This window comes from Vidua macroura, chromosome 5, assembly GCF_024509145.1.
Source record: "Vidua macroura isolate BioBank_ID:100142 chromosome 5, ASM2450914v1, whole genome shotgun sequence".
NCBI lineage: Eukaryota > Metazoa > Chordata > Aves > Passeriformes > Viduidae > Vidua > Vidua macroura.
The window spans coordinates 3,814,312-3,834,778 of record NC_071575.1 but is presented as its reverse complement, the minus strand read 5'-3'; the positions used below and the strand labels follow the sequence as shown (position 1 = coordinate 3,834,778).

Genomic DNA, 20,467 nt, shown 5'->3' with positions numbered 1-20,467 from the left:
AATGAGAACTTTTATGTCTGGCAGTCATACTTGTCCTTCATGTTAAAGTTAGGGGGTGACTGAATTTAGCTCTTCTCAGATGTAATCTTACATCTTTCTCATCCTCAGTTCTGAAGCTTTGCTCTCCATTTCTACTGAATTTGGCCCTATTTTTTGCTTTTCAACTCCATGGTGACTTTATTCCCACCCAGCTTCTCTCTTTCTTCCACACTTTCTAGCCCAATATCACTATCCTATCCTGGATGTAGTTCTCTTGTAAGTTAGGAGTATCTTGGCAGTCCTGCTGAAAGACGGGTTTTGGAGGTTTTTTGTGAGTCTCAAACACAGTCTTGGGAAATTTAGAAGCATCATTATCTGTTTCAGCAGAGATTTTAATTTTCAGGAGACATCTACGTTTGATTTTTGAGATTCACCATGTCTGTCAGCAAACAAATTTTCTGTCACTTCATAGAAGTTTTATCTGCACACCATGTACCCAGAAGTGCATCTCACAGGCTTTATAATGTTCTTCTGATTTTGCAGTTCTGCTTCATAGGAGAGTCTTAACTTTCAGGAAGGTGGAAATCTCAGCAGAATTTGGTTTAGAACATTTAGGGGAGAAGTTCAACCAGGTCAAATACTGAGTTCTGTACATATACAAGGAAGGCTTTGCCTGACATGGTTGCTTCTTACAGTAGGGAAATGGCATTGATGATAGTGGAAGGCCTTTCTACTTCCTGTGGTTTACTTTCCTCTGCTCAATCTCCTTTTCAAGTTTTATTGCACAAAAAAAAAATACTAAAAGAAAAAAATCAACTGAGGGTAAGCAAGTATCTCTGGATGGCAAAACATTGAATCAGATTTCCTAAAGTAATTGTGGAATCTCTATAGTTCGAGGATTTGAAATTAAGTTGGGGGAATCTTTAATTCAAGCAGTTTAGGAATCTATGATCTGTTTTGAGACAGGCAGATGGAATAGACCACAGGGTCCCTCTCAGCCCAGTTTTCCATGATTCTGTAATTTCCAAACTAAATCCCCAGCTACTACACTATAGTAAAAGTGAGAGTAAAAAATAAATTTTCCTTATCACAAGAATAGTAGAGTCTTAATGAAGTCTTTTGAGCTAGAACTCAGACAACAACCTCAGGTGAAAGAATAGCCAGCACTTAAAATAAATGTTTCTAATCCTGGTCTGGCCTGTATGCCAAAGATGGTACTAACTCATACCTCTATTTTAATTAAATACCTTAATGAAAGAAACCTCAACTTTTTAAAAATTGAAACAAAGGATTACAGGGAAGAAAAATATGACTGACCTGGTGAAAACAGCTAACACAGCAAAAAGACTTTCCTCCTGCAGCATATTCACACTGAATTTTGTTAAGTGCCAGTTCAGTGACTCGGGTTTGGAAACACCACATTCCTTGTGTAACTTGTCATTGTTATGTACGAGGATTTGGCTGCAGCCTTCATTCCCTGCTCTCCAAAGAAGGCAACCCCTTCTCCCAGATGACCACTGGGACTGATGTGGACCAGCACTGGGGAGGAGCACTCTCTGCTTCTCCTCAGGTTGCACACCAGTACTGAAGATGAACTTGCCTAGAATGTGTTCTGAAGTGGGAGTTTCCAGCTTGGAGCAAGTAGTTACCTCAATCTTCTGCTTGGCTAGACCTCGTGGCCAAAGTACATTTGCAGATGGAAGTTGTCTCCAGGAAAACCAGCTGGGAAAGTCCAAAATCATTTCTTTGTCACCTGGGAGAACATCACTACCTATGCCCTCTAACCAACCAACTCCCCCCAACAAAGAAATGAGATGCTGAGTGTTATTAGTGTTTCCCAGATGGGAAACGGCAAGATGAAATGCTCATCTCTGCTGCAGACAGATTTGTCTGTCATTTCCCGAGCAATAAAACACAAACCAGCCTTTGTTTAAGCTGCTTTGTCTCATTTTGAATTTGTGCCCAAACATCACTCTTGTCTGTGAGAAGAATACCCTAAAATAAAAGAGTTGTAAGCTTTATGACTGACAACAAGAAAGGAGGAAACGTGGTTAAATGAAGGTGTTGTGTTCTAATGACAAGCCCCAGGAGAATGTGGCAGAACAGAACTGAGCACAGAATTGAAGCTGGCAACATTCAGTCTGTTTTCTCCTTTTTTTTGGGTGCTTAACCCTGTCGTGGATGCTGCAGCTTAACCTTCAACTGCAGCAAGACAAGCAGGAACCGAGTTGTGACTCTGAAGCAGCCACCACAGAGCTCTCCCTTGCACAGCCACTTCCTAAAGGCCCCTTGGAATGAAGGGTCTGCAGCAGCAGCAACAGAGGGATGAGGCTTTCTCCATCTGCACAAGGTGGAATCAGCTGCTGTTTATTCATACCTTCACCAGGGAGAGTTGGAAAGGGAACTAGGACAGATCCTTGAAGTATTGGGAGCTGCTATGGTGCTACCTTCTCACAGAAGTCACCACAGGGATGTGCCCATTTGGAACAGCTTTAGGGGAAGCCCAATCTGCAGAGCTCCTGCTGCTGCCCATGGTGTGGCATCCACGATTACAGATGCATGGATTCCGTTGGAAATGGGTTGGAAAATCATCAAGATCGTTCAAGATCATCAAGTCCAGCTGTTAACCTACCATTGCCAAGGTCCACTAAATACAGTGCACACCAGTGCTACTGTGAATTACCTGCATAACAACAGAAAAGGTGGCAGCCTGACTGAATAGAATTTTTTACTGTATCCCTTTTTTATTTCTTCATTTCCATTCTGTGAGATGTCCTTCTGACTTGCTACTCTTGATGCTAGAGGTGAAAGAAGCAAACACAATCAGTTGCACAGATAAGAAGCAGGTTCACACATGTGCCTGTCTACAAAGAACCAGCGTGGATAATCCAGCCCTGCCCCTATTTCTTGTGGTGGGAGCCAGGCTTTACTAATTGAAAGGTCAGCTGTAGGAATAAGGAGCCAAGTCCAAGTCAGGGCTCATCTCCTGACACTTACACAAAATATGTGAAGGGAGTAGGAAGACGAGGGCTTTCCTAACTAAACATACTGTTACTGCTGAGATTGGTTGCTCTGGTCAGCAAGCCCCTTTGAAACTTGTCCTTTCAGCTGGCCATCCTCTGTGAGCAGTGTTTTGTTTGCTTGGTCTCCTGGGTGGCTGTAAAGAGGGGAATGTCAGCTGGAGCAGCTGCTGCTGTGGCACAGTCAGTGCATGCCAGGCTGGGACAAGGCTTCTGAGAACCCTGTGGGTTTATGTGACACTTCTTCTGGTGCAGAGGGTCAGTTGCCCCATTTTTTTTTTATACAGGATTAATCTAAGCACTGTGTCAGACACAGCTCATCCATGTCTGCAGTTTTGTCAGGAGGGTGTGCTAACAGTGAGCTCGAGCGATTTGGGATGATTAGGGTTGCTGATAAAGAAAACATCCACTACATGCCCTGCATCTCCTTACAGAGTATTAATATGCTGCTCTGAAGCAAAACTCTCAAATGGACCTCAGTGCTTGCTTTGGCTGATGCTCATAAACTGATTCAAGACTGGTTACTTCAAAGAGGCAGACAGTCTAAAAGTAATGCTGTTGAGCCAAGGCCTTTTGCTGCTTTGTTTTTCTAATTTTATAAATTCTCCAGCCAGTCTGCTGAGCTATTTCCCAATTCCTGCATGGAGAAAGCTGCTGCTGCTGCTGCTTCAGGCTTTTTCCAGTGAAAAGTACTAAAGGGAATGAGGTGCTGTGCTGTCTGTGGTGCTCACAGCTACCACTGTTCCAGCTTCTTAAAGAAGAAATCCCCACAAGAGCCAGTCCAGGAAGGGCCAGCTGCTCTACAAAACCTGCCTGGGGTTTATCTTTTCAAGTTGAAGACAGTGACTTAAAATTCCTATTCATATGAAGCTTCACCATCTGTCAATGCTAATGTGAGGATGGATATTCCTCCAGGAATTTCAGATCTTTCCAGCTCCCTGGAATGGCTGTTTTCCTGATGAGCCACATCTACTTTTTCTTTCAGGAAACACTTCATCTGTCCCCTTATTAGCTAGGGCAGGACCACTAATCCAAGAGCTATGTATTTTCTCCTGTTGTGCCTGTCATCTCAAAGTAGGGAAGACATATCCATGGAACTACTGCTATGCATAAAGTAAAGCACATGATCATATATTTTGTCAAATCTGTGCCTGCGTGTGGAAAGGGAATCTTGGAGATTTCCTCTGTGGGATTATGACTATCAGAGAGACTGCAGATCACAAGTCTATTCCATTTACCAGACACTGTCAGCACCTTTCTTCCCTGGGTGTTTATGGATGTTGCTTGTAAAGCAGCCTGTAACAAATGCCATCTGTCCTGCCTCAGTTACTTCAGTCCCTCATTTATCACTGCTGCTTTACTCTGCATTCTTGCCATTCTTACATGTCATTTTTGTGCAGCAGAGTTTGGACTTCAGTGGGCTGTTTCAAACAAGCTTCACACTCAGCACAAGGCACACAGTCCCATGTGATCCCAGGAAGAGCTGTGACCCTCTGTGCTGTGGAAGTCACAAGTGCCACCCATGGTTATTTCTCAGACTCCATCCTAGATGGATCTAGGTGTCCTCAGTGTTTCTTTCTCCCCTGATGCATTTACACTTCTTCATTCCTCTTTAAGCTCCTCTCAGTCAGCGTTTATCATGCATTTGATGTACAGATATTTCTTCTAAAACCTGCAAAGTGACTCATCTGTTTTTGTTCCCTTTTTACCAGTACATTTCTCATGCTTTTATGCCTATAAACAGATCTTTGAGCAGTCTCTCCTAAAGTCACACTGGCTGCTTCATACTACTTGCATTCTTCTTTCTCACCAAAACCATAATCTGTTATTCCTTGGTCAGGATAGAGGCTTCAACATTTTCACAAACAGCTGAAATTTATATCCATAGAAACAATGTTGGTTAATTTTGGAAATCTAATGCTTTTTGTACTTCATTCTAGTCCATGTAGAAATATAGCTTAGGATGCTGCCCTGGCATCATTCATCACAGTGTTTTATTTCTCCAGCTTACACAGAGTAAGGGAAGTAAAGACATTCTGCACTGATAAAAAAACATCAGGAAAACCAGTTGCAACTGAGTGGTCTTTTGCTCAGAGCTGAATAACACTTCAGCTCCATCCAACAGGAATCATATTTAGTTCAAAATCACATGCTCTGGGATGCAGTATGGTGGCATAAATTAGTGGTTTAAGCTGTGTAAATGTGAGCCCGTGGTGCAGGCAGCTGCTTCCCTCCATGGACTGTGGCCACACGATGCTATGTGGCCAGATGGGATGGTTCTCAAGCAGCTCTTACTTTGCAAACTTCCTTTACTGGCTTGGTAGCCACCTAATTGTTTCCTCAGCTTCGGTATTATCTTTTCTGTTTTGGAGGGGCAGCTTCTACACGTGGAGTATTTGATGAGTCACATACCCCCTCCAAGAGGAAGGTCAGTCTCCAACCACCACCCTGGCTTTGGGTGAAAGAAATGCTTTAAAAAGGCAAAAGAAAGCGCAAGAAAGCTGATTATGTGTCAAAACCTGTGGGTGGGGAATAATGTACACCATTTAACAAAAAGGAAGAGTGAGCTCTGCTTGATGTTGGGTAAGAAGCAGTGAGCATGGAGAGAACTAGGAATGATCAGGTAAGACAATTTGTTAGCTGAAGAAAAGGAAAGAACAAAACCAACAGGAAGGACTAGGTCTGAGAGGAAAAGAGAGAAAGCCCAAGTCCACAGAGGAAGAAAAGCCATACAGATGATGAAGAGTGGGAAAAGATGAAATATCCTTAAAGGCAGAAAGAAAAAAAAAATTAAGACCTTGAAATAGTAAAGTATTAATAAAATGGAGGAAGAAGTGATTGGACGAAAAGTGATGAAATGAAAAGAAAAACAGAAACAGGGCTGAAAGAAAAAGTAAACACGGGAAGGGATTTTTAGAAAATTAAAAACTAAATTAAAACCCATACCTTTTAAGCTAATTAGCATCTTTTTGTGCTTCTACATTTTATTGAAGTTCTCTGGCAGGCATCCCAGGTCTCCATGTTCAAACACATTAGAATCTCAGCCACAGAGCCTCCCTGTGTACTGTCTCATCAGAATAAGTTGCAGTAGAAGTTGGGTACAGTATGTTTCCCTACTTCTGTGGATTAAACTCAGCCCTTTTTCAAAATGCATGATCAGGTTACCTCAGAAAGGCTGTCCTTTTTCACCCCAAATTTTGTTGTGGTGAAGCCTGAATGTCTTGTATATTCCTCTGGATCTTCTATACCACCAGCAGCCCTGCTGGAATTAATCTCAGCTGCTTCAGGGAGCCCAGCAGCTGCCATACACCCAGAAATCCCTGAGGTCTTTGTCGTGCCCAGCTAAAGATACCAGTGACTGCATTTCCTGTGCACTCAGCCCGAGGCTCTCGAGGAATTGCTGAATCAGCCTCGAGGGTTTCTGAAATAAACTAGAAAAAGGGGGGGAAAAAATCTTATCCCTTCTTTAATCACTCCTCTGCTTTCTCTTTACTGTGATTACCTGTCTGCCAGGATTCCCATGCATTTTGCACAGTATACACATCATGCAGAGGCTTGAGCATATTGTCATTCACATCCACAGGTCTGGAAGGAAGAAGGAACCTCTTTTCTAACCCCTTCTGAAAAAGTAAATACTAAAAGTACTGTGTGTCAGAGCAGCATGTTTAGGTGACTTTGGTGGGAAGAAATACTTGGGATAATTATTCTGGACATGGATGACCAGGTCATCTCAGTCCTTTCTGCACATCAGTGGGTTGGCACAGTCAGCTGGTAGACTTGCTCCTGGAAGCTGCTTGCTTGACAGAATTTCTACCTGCCCATATGTCCAGGAAAAGGAAGGAAAAGAGAGGCTAAGAAAGAAAGTGAGCCTCTTGCAGCCCAGTCTGTGCCACAGCATTCTCTCAGCAGTTCAGAGCTGAGGCTTTCTCACAGACCATGGGAGATCCCACTAGCCAAGAGCCAAAGCCTGGATTTGTTATTCCAGGTAATAAATTGAAACTACTCAGGGGAGAGTGCTGCCAACATGTTACAAGGCAGTGCAATTTGAACAAGGAGGAACTACATCATGGTGCTTTAGACTGCTGGCCCATCAAGTAGAGCCTTGAATAATAAATCTTCTATCAATACAGAGGAAGGAAATGTGCAACAGAATGCTCAGGGATGAGGTTGATTTAGCCACAGTTTCTACAAAAGAGGAGTTAGCTAGCAGATAACTGCCTTCCCTATCATGTGAAAGCACAGGGAATCCTCTTTGATGGCTTCTAGATTTCACTGAGCTCCTCACCAGTTCCTGAGTGTGTGGGAGAGGAAATCTGGCCCTTCCAAACACTTTAAAGGAGAAGAAAGTAGTGCCAGACTAAAGTTGTTGTTCTATTGTGCATATGCTTATATTCTGAGATGGCATAGGCGTGACTGAACCTAAACAAGTCATGCAGTGTGAAAAACACTTGGTAGGTGAATGTAACAGCAGAAACGAGATGGATGATGAGAAATGAAACTTTCACCCTAAATCCTAGCTCATAACTCTACTTGAATCTGGGTCAGGAAGCATCAAAGCCTTCCTTGTCAGCACTGGTTGACATCCTGTATAAAGTGGCTCTTTCCCATTTTATTGCACAAAATAAATATATCTGGCACAAAGACATGAGCAGAGTGCACCTTATTTGGTTTCTTTGTTGCAGCCTCTAAGAAAGAGGCCAATAACAAAATATTGTCCAGAACAAACTTCCCTCTTCAGGAAAAGAATTTGTCCTTTCATATTGTGGTGGAAACAGTTGGTGAGGGACAAAAAGGCTGTTTGATCTGCTGCTCCCTGTTTTAGATCTGTTGTTTAAATGCAGGATGTTCTCCTTCCTGGAGGACAAGGCCAGCAATTTTCTGCAAATAGATCCCCTAATTACTGTAGAGAATGTGTGAAATCTCTAACAAGGATCAGCCAGAGCTGTGCAATCCTCCAGCTTTCTGAAGGATCAGTGGAGAATTCAGGAGGCAGAAAAGGCTGTTAAAGGAGCTGTGTAAGAGCTTCAATGATAGAGGACCTTTTCCTTCGCAGCAAACATACCCAGATAATTTGCATATTGCTGCAACATTATGACAGATGTATTTCCAGTCTGGCACTTGGGGGTTTTAATGTCGTTATAAATGATCAAAAATAATTATATGACTGCACAATGCAACAGTGTGGGAAGCACTGTATTAGCTATTGCACTTAATTATTTAATACAGAAAATTATCCACATGATGTTAAAAGCCCAGTGGGATGGTGAACCAGGGCCTCACTCACAGCAGCATCAACAGCAGCAGCAACAGCCTGGAATGGGAACAGTGCCAGGGAAAAGCAACTTGCTCTCTCTCTCAGACAAAAAATCCCAACCCTCTGTCACTTCCTGTGAGGTTGTTTTAAAGGGTCCAAAGCTCTCAGAGATGTGAACCTTCACGTAGGAATGGTACCAGATAACAGACTGTGGTACAGCACCTGTTGAGAACCATTTGTCATGTTAGAAAGTGATACTTCCCCTGGCAAATGATCACCTGGCTGACATCTAAGAGAGGTGATCTCTCTTCTCTCATGCATCTGGCTTTTGGAGACCTTGGAAACTTTAGTTTTCTTTGTTTCTGCTTCCCCAAGAGTAGAATGAGAGTAATCATCCTCTTTTGGCAAGTTACGGTTGATGGATTCCATAAAAATAAGTATTATTTTACTACCTACTCTAATCCATATAAATTAAGCCGTTTATGAAAATGGAGTAACTTAAAAAGAAACGATGTAAAAACCTACTGCTCATACCTACTGCGCTGTTTCTTGAACGTTGTGCCTTTCTGCCACTCAGCAGCCACTATCCACTCAGCAGCCACTATCCACTCAGCAGCCACGTCAGGGCAGTCCACAGCCTCTTCCATGTTTCACACGGAGAGAGGGAAGCTGATCCAAGTCCAGCCCCACATTCAGAATGCTTCTTCACCCACTGCTTGCCACTGTCTCATCTTCCCACGGCTTGAAGTGACTCTTCACTCTCGAGAGATATGGCACTTCTGTTCTTGTAGCCTGAGTTTTCCTTCTTTTGAGTCATTCTTGCCTGGGCTGGGATGGCAGTCCTGCTTTAGGAGATAGACTATCTTAAACAATAAAACCCATCCTTTAGCTCTTTTCATAGGACTGCTTCATATTGCTGGGTTGGTTTATTGCCTTCAGGAGTTATTTATTTGCCCTCATCAGGACATGCTGCCTTTAGACCTTCCAAAGTCTTTGAGCACTTGCAGCTTCTTCCAAATGGAATTTGACAGCAAAGTTCTCATGGAATGCCCTTTATGATAGCAGATCTGTTCACCCATCACATTCACTTTTCAGTCTTCCTGGTAAAACTGGTGGTGATTTTGTTTCTCTTTGCTGAGAACAAGTCTGGTTTCTGGCTGCAGGGCAGTAATTGTTAACTGACTGCTGTGAGCTTACTGTTCATGAGAAAAAGGGCCTAATTCCTCATGGGGTATTGCTGTGTCACAATATACCTGTGGGAAGGTCAAGAATGTTTATCTTATTTCCTAGGTGGACAGTAAAATTTATAAGAGAGCTTTCAGCTATTCTGCCACCATTTTCATGCATTTATATCAAGGAGGCCTTAGTCATTATTGTTCAGAGGCATTACTCACCCTCCTTTAAAGGCACTTAGGAGCAATCCAGGCCAAAAATTACATCAGGATCAGCTGGTTGAATCATCTGGTTTCAGCTTGCTTTACTGGTATAGTTTCCTCAGGCCTTCTCAGCATGCTGCCTGGAAATGCACTCTTTGCTATGTCTAAGAAGAGATGCTTTCATAATAAATGCTTCCATCTTGCCTTTGCCGTGCTTCTTTCCCGGTCTTTGAAGGACCTGGGACCAGAACTTGCACTTGGAGCCTCCCCCGTGGGTGAGAGCCTGTGTATTTCAACCATTTTACAGTAAATCAATAGAGGGAGATGTAAGATGACCGTGCCACCAAGTGCCAGCACCTTCAGCACCTGAAGGGGGCCTGCAAGAAGGCTGGAGAGGGTCTTTTTGCAAGGACACATAGTGATAGGACAAGGGGGCATGGCCTCAAACTGAAAAAGGGCTGGGTTAGATTAGAAAAAAAATCTTTACTGTGAGGCCCTGGCACAGGTTGCCCAGAGAAGTTGTGGGTGCCACATCCCTGGAAGGGTTCAAGGCCAGGCAGGATTGGGCTTTGAGCAACCTGGGATAGTGGAGTGTGTCCCTGACCACAGCAGGGATTGGAACTGAATGATCTTTAAGGTCCCTTCCAGCCCAAACCATCCCATAATTCCATGTAGATGGGCATGGAGGCACTCACAGTGCTCTTTAGAAAATACAGTTCTGGTGAAATTAACTGGATTGCAAAATCTGGCAATGGAAGTTCTCCGTTCACAGATATGGTACAGTCTTTTCTAGTCATGTCTTCCAGAGATTATCAATTATCAATAGGTGTGTAGAGCATTAAAAAAAAAAGAGATTCTATATTTCCAGCCTCCATAAATGTTGATAGCTTTGTCAAATAGTGGCCTGGGGACTTTGGTTCAGGCAGTGGGGCTTTTTGGGTTTTTTCCTGCGATGAAGATATTTGTTCCCCAGAAGCAGTGGTGAGACCTGTAATTTGCTTTAGGACCTACAGGATCTCAAACAATAATCAGAAGGTGTCCACTTCAGAGTGGCCAGTAATCTCAATTCTCTACCAGCGACCTAGAAATAAACATCTGAGGTCTTTTTCCAGATGACAGAGCCATTCAGGTTCTCCAACTCTCTTGTTTCTGTCAAGAAGAATATTCAGGATGTCCAAGCAGGCCCTCAGACCTCAAGTGACACCTGTCTGCTTTCACAGGTGCCCTCATTGTGAGAGAGAGCATGAAACAAGTGAGGGAGGATAAAGGACATTTTTGAATGTCCATCTTGGGCTGTAAGTTGGTCTTGTTTTCTCATGGAATAAGCAAAGAGTCATCAGGCTCCTTCAGAACTCACCAGAATAGTCTGGAGTGATGAAATGCTCCTCTTTTCTTTGCCTGTGTGTGGAAAGATTTGAAGGAATGGAAGGGAGCCTTGTTTAATTCCCTGCAGCAGTGACTCATTGCAGTGACTGGTAGGTGAACTGCAGGGACTCTGTCTCAGAATTAATCCATCAGTGGATGAGGGTTGATAGATAGTATGCAAATAGATGCTGTTTTCCTGCAGCCTGTCAGGAACTCCAAGCAGCTGCATGCTCCACTTGATTCCTCCTCTATTACGTTCTGCTAATTTCCCTGATTGCTGTTATGGCTAAATGGTATCTTAGCACAACAGAATTTGCATCTGACACACATCTCCATTCCTATTGTACTTTTGTAAGATTGTTCAGGACACACGTGAATCCCCCAAATCTGCTGTGGGAGCATGTGCCAAGAGCTATGGAGCTGTGTAAATGTCCTTTGACTCAATACTGTCCCTTTTGCAAAAGTATTTTCAGGGAAAGCCTCTTTCAATGAAGTCTGAGAACTGACTCTCACAGCTCTAAAAACCCTGCAGCATTTTCAAAAACGAGTCCTTGTATTAACTAAATATCAGCCAGACTAGCCGTTCATCTCATTTTGCAAATCCCCAGCGAAGTCTGCTTTGCCCTTTACAATCAGCAGGAAATTTTTGCTAAGAAATCCCACCGACTATCAGGGTATCAGCCCCTTTCTCTCCTTCCTATCTACTCTCTTCAGCTGATTTAGACTTGATGCTTCTTTTTATTGTTTTAGCATGCAGAATTATTTCAGAGAAGTGGTAGCAAGGTCATCCTGCAGTTTGCCCTCCTTTTAAGCTGTGCAGTTATCTCTGTGTCTTAGTTTCTCCTCCTTGATGCTTCATTCCTGTATTTATAAATACAAACCTGCATACATGCATGCATGTCCTTCCCTTTTTTTCCTACAGCACTGCAGCATCACCTTCTACTGGGGACCATCCCACCTACATTCAGGTCCCACCCAGTGAATAATAGCCTTGACCTTGCTGTGCTCTTCATCTTTAGAGACCTTTTTCTCAGAGGGGTTTGTTAAATTTTGCCAGCCGCCTCAGAAGAGGCAGAAATGAAAACCTGTGACTAAGCAGATAAAAAAACTGCACGTAAACTAACACACAAGTGACCCTGCAGGCCCCACAGGGCTCGATGCTCAAAACCCAGCCAGCCCCACGACTCCACAGCACCTTTCCCCTGAGGACTTCTATGCTTCAGTGGGGATGCTCAGCACTCCAGCTATCACATATTCTTATTATGGGCTCCAGATGACTCTGAGCTTCAGATAGACTCCCTTGGGCAATTTTCCCTCTTGTTATTATTGAGGCTTCTTAGATACCCTATTTAGGATCTCATACTCACAAAAAGTAGAAGAAATGGTGTCCAGAGATGTCAATGCCTCCGTTAGCACCTAAATAAAGCCTAGTTTCTTTAACAGCTATTCTCAGCAACTAGGAAACCTAAAAATTATTGGCAAACTTATTTTGAAATGTCTGCTCCTCTCACACAAATGAGATTCCATTCCAGTCAGCTACTGCATATTTATGCTCAGCCTTTCATAAACTTATTGATCATGTGGTGATACACTATCATTTGCTGCCTTTGGGGGGAAAAAAAAAAAAGGGGGAAAAAATGTGCTCTACTGGTGGGGCTATTTCATGCTTCCTGAATATTCAATCCAACCCTCCTGGTCTCTCTCTGTCCTCTTTTCTCCCCAAAAGCTTCATGGGTCTCCAAAGACATCCCACAAGAGAGGATGACTACCATTCCCCAGTAAACCCCTGAGGTTGCCATTATGTGGCATGTAATAATAGCTAAATCAGGGTCAAGCCTCTCCCTTTATGGGTAAAATATGGTATTACACTCTAAATTCCTGTCCTGCAAAAACAAACAGTGCCATCAATTCATTTCCAGTCAGACCTCCACCCTCTTGGGAAAAGTATGCAGAACTTTCTGGTGGGAAAAATATTTTGGAAATACAACGTCTTTATTAGAGTGAAAGCTCTTCCCTCATTCAGTTTGTCTGCCACCCTGGTACACTCCAGTGGGGAATGTGGCTTGAGGAGGTACTTTGAGGTCACAAGAGGCAAGTCCTGAAGGGGTGTAGCTCTCTCTCATTGCACACTCATAACTCATGACCAGGTTATGAGGTCTGACCCAAATCCGAGTCCCATGGGGCCATTTGTAGGTAAATGTCTCTAAGGAGGGTGGGTGGCTTTTCAGGGAAGGATTCCATCACCTTGCACCCCAATGAAGCATCTGTGTTCTCTATTTCCTTGAGCTCTCTCACTGTGAATAATATCTTCCTGTTTTTCACCCTTCTGTTTGAAACACAGAGGGAGCAGGTGAGGAGGAAAGGAAGGTTTTAAAATCCATGTGTTTCCTTAATTCAACACTGGCATTTTGGATGTGGGGTTGAGTAAAACTTCATTCATATCCATGGTTCCTCTCTGTCACTCATCTAAGAGACACAGGAGGAAGAGAAGAGCTCTGTGTTCACCTTACAGCCACACAATAACAGACTGGGATAATGCTCTCTCTGGGATCCCAGAGCAGACCAGCCCATGATTTTCAAGCAAGGATCTTGCTGCTGAGACTCACTAGAGCATCCCAGGAGAAAGAACTTGCAGTGTAAATTTGGAGCAACACTGTTGAAGTCAGCAGAGTGACTCCAGATGCACTGTGGTGTCTCAGAGGTCCAAAGCAGCTATTTTTGATGGCAATGAAAAAGAGACCTTTTCTTTCCAGGCCTGAATCTCTCCTGAGATGTGCCAAGTCTGTCAGCGCAGTGTCATTGCTTCCAGTGAGGTTGTATTACTACTACTGGGAGCAAAAAATCACTGACTGGCTTTGGTGGTAATCTGAGGACAGGATTTGATGCCACTTTGATGTCACCTGGGATCCATGTCAACAGCAAATGCTCTTTTACCAGAGCAATGATTATTGAGCTCTATGTAAGAAGCTGCTCAGAAAAAAAAAAAAAAATAGTAAATTTGGTTACACCAAAAACATTCTTTGCAGTATGATGTCAGTCATAGTAAAAATACCAAATACCTGTCACTAGAGATTTGAAAAACATTAAAAGTCATCATCTAAACAACACGTTTTGGATCTTCAGCCTTGCAGCTGCCCAAAATCAAACTCTTGGGTTTTTTTGAAGTTGGTTGGATTCCGGCTGAAATTCTTATTAATTCCAAAACTATGCAATTTGAGAGGAAATAGAAGAGAACCATGCTATTGAACATGTATTCATTTGGCATGTGGGCAGTGCCATTGCCTTCTGCAGGACTGTGCCCATGGACAGGGGCAGGAGGATTGGGTCTGTTGTCTTCTACTCTCTGCTTTGATCCTGCAAGTGCACTGTCTGCCAAGGTCACATCAGGCTGCAAAGGCACTTTGTGTAACTCTGTATGATCTGTGTCTATCCTTTATTTATTCAAAATGCGTTTGCCTCTACAATTTAATCTGCTGCTCTCTCCCTCCCCTTCCTCTTGGTGAAGTCTAATTACAGTTTTATTCCAGGTCCATCTGGTTGTTAATGATGCTGGACATCACCGCTGAATTCGTTCTAATATTTGTTGTGTATTTCTAGGCTGGACGCTGAATAATAATATTCTCTGAATTTGCTTTTGCTCCTGTTTGCTTCCTCCCTGTTGTAGCTAATTGTGTAGTTATGTGTAGCCATGGGATGGTTGCTCCTTCCAGTGTAGATCTGCTAAGAGAGTTGCCTATTTCAGGCTGCAGAATAAAGGTGTTTTATTCTGGTTTTGAGGGGAAGATTTCAAAGTCCTCTCTACCAGCCTCCTTCACTGGCGTGGAACAAGCTGGGCAGTGGCTTTTTCTGCTCCATATTTTCTTTTGTTTTTTTTTTTCCCTGCCCAAAGTGTAATGTTGTTCATAAATGTGAGTCTCAAAGTCTCATGGAGGCAGTGTTTCAGCAGACAAAAAGACACTTTTTGCCAGTGCCTGCTCCACGTGATGGTTGAACCCACAGTAATCTGAGGTTCCCAAGCCTGACTTTGTACAGTGCCAGTACTGGGATAAGTTGGTTTTTTTTTCTTTCTTGTCTTTAATTTTTTTTTTTCTTCTCTCCTTTTTGCTTTCTGCAATGCTGCCTGGGAACACAGGCTCACACTTTACCCATGACCTGACTCTTGGACTAAGAATAGCAGTCACAGTGCAGCTCGGGTTCAGTCTCACAGGAGACAAGCTGCAGCTGGGAAACAGGGAGGTCAGGTTAGCCCATGCTCACAAAACCAAACACATGAAAGCAGCACGGAGGATTTTGTATGTTTGCCTCCTTTTAAGACTGCAGAACAAGGGCAAGAGATGGCACAGGTGCTCAGTGAGCCAAGATGAATTTTCTTTGCTCATGACATTGACTTGTAGAGGAAGTTTACATACAGAGGTTCATCTCCTAGGCTGAACAGGACCTTCTCCAAAAGGGTCCTGTGTCCTTGCAGCCTATCCACCAAAAAACTATGCAGGATAAGGACAGTAAGCAGTGCTGATTAGCATCTCCTGAGCTCTGCTTAGGACAGTGAGATGTTTGGGGTAGCCCCTGAAGTGATCAGCCATCACTTGTCCAGGTCAGCCAAGGTGACAGCGCTGCGGTGGCACTGTCTTTGGCAGGAGTGAGCAACAGGTCTGGCTCTGAGCAGTGCTAAAGCTAACTTTGCTCCTGTTCTTCCCCTTCCTGCTGGGACAAGCCAGGCTACATTCACAGCTCCATTTTGTGGTGCAGGTGTGCTTTCAGAGTAACAGAGGTACCAGTCCTGCTCTGTATTATTGAGACAGGACCTAAAGCATTACTGGAAGAAACTGAGAGGTGAGATTTAGATAGCACATCCCCAGCTTGACTGTGCCCTCTCCTCCGTGGCACAGCAGCCAGCTGTTCCCTGTGCCAGCACAGAGCACTACAGCTGGAACATGGACTGGGGGATTGATACTGACAGTGGGGAGCATTTTTTAAGGAAACCACGTTACGCTATTCCTGTGCTCTCCCCCCTAAGTCAAATGGGAAGGGTGCTGCATTGCCAGGAATGGAGATGTCTGGAGGAGCTGGTCCTGCAAACCCCATTCCTGCCAGCAGCCACGCTCAAAATGATCTGTGTGACTTCCCTTCATCCCCTGTCTCAGAGCTGGAGGGGAGGGGTGGCTTCTCTGGCATAGCATGAGCTGGAGAGGGGCTGCTCACACCAGTCAGGGAACCCAGGCCTAGGCTACAGCTTGAGACACAACAAGTAGACTTAAGAGGAAAACCCTTTGAGGTGTCAGGGCAGAAATTCTAATGGTAATTTTGAACTGTTTTTGTCTGTCTAACATTCCTTTTTAATCCCCATCCTGCCTGCCCCTTCCTTATGTAGGGTTACTTTAGTGATCCTTGGAATGTTTTTGACTTCCTCATCGTAATTGGCAGCATTATAGACGTCATTCTCAGTGAAACTAATGTGAGTATTACTCTACCCTCCCCAGGATACCACCACCTCCTCCTCCTCTGCTGTTCCTTCTCTCTTTCTCTCTTTTTTTCTCTCTCTTTTTGTTTTCTGGTTTTTTTTCCCTCTAGTCATGCTTTTATTGAACTTGCCGTCGTCCTTCTCCTTCTCCCAGGGAAAAAAAAAGGAGGGGGGGAAATGCCTCCTTCTTTTTCACTTGTCATAGCTGGCCCCAAGGCTGTGACTGGTGAAAGCGCACAGAGTTTGGGGTGTGTGTGCTTTTTTTCCCTCCAAAAGGTAGACATGCTTGAGTGTAACTTTCTGACTAACCAGGCTTTTGTTGATACCCTCCATCATGTGAAACGTTACAGAGGTTTGAGCAACCAATACTGTAGAGTGGTAAGAGACTATTTAATATGCCCACATAACCTCTTTCTTTTCTTATTTTTTTCCTCTTCTCTCCCCTCTTTCATGCTTTTGTTTTCTTTTTATTTTCATTTGATTTTATTTTACTTTTTGCTTTTTTTCCCCTCTTTTCTCCCTTTCCCTCTTTCTCTCCCTTCTCTCTCTCTCTCTCTCATTCTTTCTTCCTCCTTTCCTCTCTCTCTCTCTCTCTCTCTCTCTCCTTGGCTTCTCTGCCACATGCAGCACTATTTCTGTGATGCATGGAATACATTTGACGCCTTGATTGTTGTGGGTAGCATTGTTGATATAGCAATCACCGAGGTGAACGTAAGTAGCTGGCGTCTGTCCATGATCGTGCCTGCTCTAACATTCGTCTTTCCCGGGTTCTTTTTTTTTTTCCCTCCCTCTTCCTCCTTTTTTTTTTTTTTTTTTTAGTTTATTTTCAGAATTTTTTGTTTAGTTTCAAAGCTCTTTTTCTTTTGTTTTCTTTTTTTTTTTTTCTTTTTATTTGGTTTGGTTTTATTCTGGTTTTTTTGGTTTTTTTTTTTTGGAACGACTTAAAGGACTTTTTGACTGTTGCATCATTTTCTTCCCTCCATAATCCGCCTGGCATGAATTAAACTGTATAGCAGGAAAAGCGATGGGAAACGTGGAGTGTAAGTGAAAAAGCTCTTTGTGCCATGGGAAGCTGCTCGAACAGGACTTTGGTCTGCCCAGTGTTATGCTGTGCTTCCCATGGCAGCTCAATACTCTCCACCCCACAGAGAGATAAAGGTCAGTTCTTTCGAGGTGGAACTGAGGGAACCAAAACAGGAATCCTCCCTGTGCCTCCTCACTCAGGCTTCCTCCAAAGGAAATAAAGGCCAAATTGTCTCTGTCTAGAGGAACCTGCTCCTAATGTTCCATTTCAAATGTGAAAATGATAATAAACAAAGGCAGATAAAATAAAAATAACGCAGAAATCCCAAAGGAAAACAAAGCACCAGAGTTCCAACCCCTTTTTTTTTTTTTTTTTTTTTTTATGTGTGTTTGCAACCTGATTTGCTCCATCTCTCAAATTGCACCAGCCCAATTGGCACTGATTGGCCCCACTCGTGCCCATCTCAGCAGACAGGTGAAGGACTGAGTGAGCCACGGAGACTGAAATGAGCAGGAAATAAATCACACCAGGCATTTTTTTTCCCCTATGTCTCTTTTTTTGGAGGTAGATGGATATAGAATTATAGGACAAAGGACAGGCAGGAAACAGATTTCCAAAAGAAAGATTATGATGGGTTTATGAGCATGGACAAGAATTACACTGTAAAGTCCAGCTTATAAAGGCCAGGAAAATAGAAAGATTGAAATAAAGTTGCTGTAGATATGTTAAAGAATAGAAAATCAGTCGTGAATTTTCAAAATTATGTGGCTGTTGAATAAACATTCCATCTTGGAATTGTGTGCTGTAAAGGCAACCCATTGCAAGCAGAGAAGTGACAGCATAGTTTTCACTCAGTGCTGTGTTTAGATAAAAATAATCAGGCAGCGTTTTGAAAAATAAAAATGCCTTACTTGAAACTTTCCAAACAAAATATTTTCGTATCTTGGTTCTAGCTTAATTTCTGCTCAACTTTTTTCTTTTTTTCCTTTTTTCCTTTTTATTTTATAATTCTGAAACAAGAATATTTATTCAAGCTGTAACATTTTGATTTTGAATAAATGAATTTTTATTTTTTTTTTAAGCTAGTTTATTTTTCTTGTCTTTTGTAAGAATGGAAAATAGTTTTTAACTGAAAAGGAACTTTTGTTTTGCATCTCTTAAATGTCCTACTTTCTGGACACAAAAATGTGTCCCACAGAATGTTGCAAACAATTTTGGTTACCCTTTTACTAGGTAGATATTAGTCTGACTTTGTAGAGGGATGTTACAATGAGGCTGAAGTTGTTAATTTTTAAGAGTGAAATTAAAACCTTTTTTCTTCCACACTTGTCACAAGCAAACTAAGTAGGGAACCTGGCAATAGCCTTCAGATTATGGAAAAGTTCAATTCTCATCCATAGAGAGAGAGCTGTATATGGCACTGGAGGGAATAAGCACAGTTAACTGGAAATGAATCATATTAAACATCAATAAGACTTCCCTGACTGATGCATTTGAATCCATACAAAAGTCTTCTAAGCAGAAAGGAAGGAAATCCTTTTGTTTTGGTACATAAATAGTCAGAAATCCTAGACTGCCGGAAAATCCAATGGGTCCTTTTGAAGAAATTCAGATTCATCTCCTCATTAACTTCCATTGTCTGAGAGGAAGAGAGTCACAGCCAGGTGACCTCTTGCTGCTAGTGCTGAGGGATGCTCCCCTCCCAGGCGCCCTGGACACGGCTGTGACAGGGGAATAAATTGCTATTTGGAGGTGCCCACCGGTGACTGGTGAGCGTCTAGGTTTGTTAGGTTTGTCTAGACACCCAGCTCCCAGACATCAAATTTAAGCAGTATAAATCACATTCATTCTCAGCATCTTGTTGAGACAGTCGTGTCTGCTGATGATTGTTGTGATCTTCAGTCTCCAGGGCTGTCCGTGCTGGTGTGTTTAATTGCCAGCGACAAGGCTCTGTCTCAATTCAAGTTCGTGTCAGGCAAGCCCAGAATCCAGTTTTCAGCTGCAGAAGCTTATGAAAAATGAGGGCATGCCTCTGTCCAAACAACCAGCACCTGTCTTAGGTGAGGAGGCAGCAGGGTTGGCCCTGACTCTTTTAGTAAGGGCTGTGAAGAGCATTGTGTGATGGTCCCTCTGTTTCCTCTAAAGAATCCTTTCCTTCTATACAGTTTTACAGATCTCTGCACACATCTTTTTGTTACTTGGCATGTTTAAACCCTCTCTTTTTATCTAGGCAAGTCCTTTGCTACTAGTTTGTAATGTTTGTTACTAAAAACTTGCACAACCTTTTGATGCACCGATAAATAAGCGGCAGCTATGGATTGAGTTTGTTCTGAAATGTTCTGAAATCCCTTTGCACTTATAACCCTTATTGAATAAGAGAATGTTTTGTATGTCGGTTTGTCCTGTCAGATTCCCTCCCTGCTAGCAGCACTTGATATGTTACATCTGTAGAAAATGGGCTTTGGAAGTAGCAGCCCATCTTGGACGGACGGTTGTCATCTTGCCAAGCAGTGTGAGGCAGTTTATCAGACACACTTCTCCCGTCTCCTCGGGGGCTTGTTGCTTCCTTGCTGTCTGTGGCTTTGAGCAAGCCCTGCCCTGTGTTTCTGTACACTGTCTTGTCTTGTTCTGGGAGACCTGGGGTCTGAAAAGGACAGAAACAATAAACCCTAAACTGCCAACCAGCTCCACTAACAGGAGATGTTTAGACTGGTCAGGTGCAGGTGAAATATTTCTGCTTAACTCCTTGGAAGCTGCAGAGTGCTTGTGGTAGGATCTTGGAAGGTGCTGCTCTTGGAGGGAAGGGTCAGTTCTTCCTGTGGTCAGTTAGAAGGGAAGATGGAGACTCCTGGCCCAGGTCAGTGTGACCTGCAGCCACAGACACATAAGCTTGAAATCTGTGAGGTTCACCACACGTTTGCACTCAGGGAAGCAAACCCAGCAGGCACTGAGCTGTAGTTGTGAGGAGAGCCCTGACTGACTGACAGC

General features: G+C 43.2%; 1 protein-coding gene across 2 annotated transcripts in view; it reads left to right on the top strand.

Annotated features, from left to right (window-relative positions):
- CACNA1C (calcium voltage-gated channel subunit alpha1 C) overlaps positions 1-20,467 on the top strand; it is a 455,730-nt gene that overhangs the window by 383,000 nt on the left and 52,263 nt on the right. Inside the window, exons 31-32 of one of the 2 annotated variants that reach the window (XM_053978340.1) lie at positions 16,366-16,449; positions 17,083-17,166. In XM_053978340.1, coding sequence (XP_053834315.1) covers positions 16,366-16,449; positions 17,083-17,166 — 168 coding nt within the window. The remainder of the gene's footprint in view (positions 1-16,365; positions 16,450-17,082; positions 17,167-20,467) is intronic. The other variant, XM_053978341.1, reaches the window with a different exon arrangement.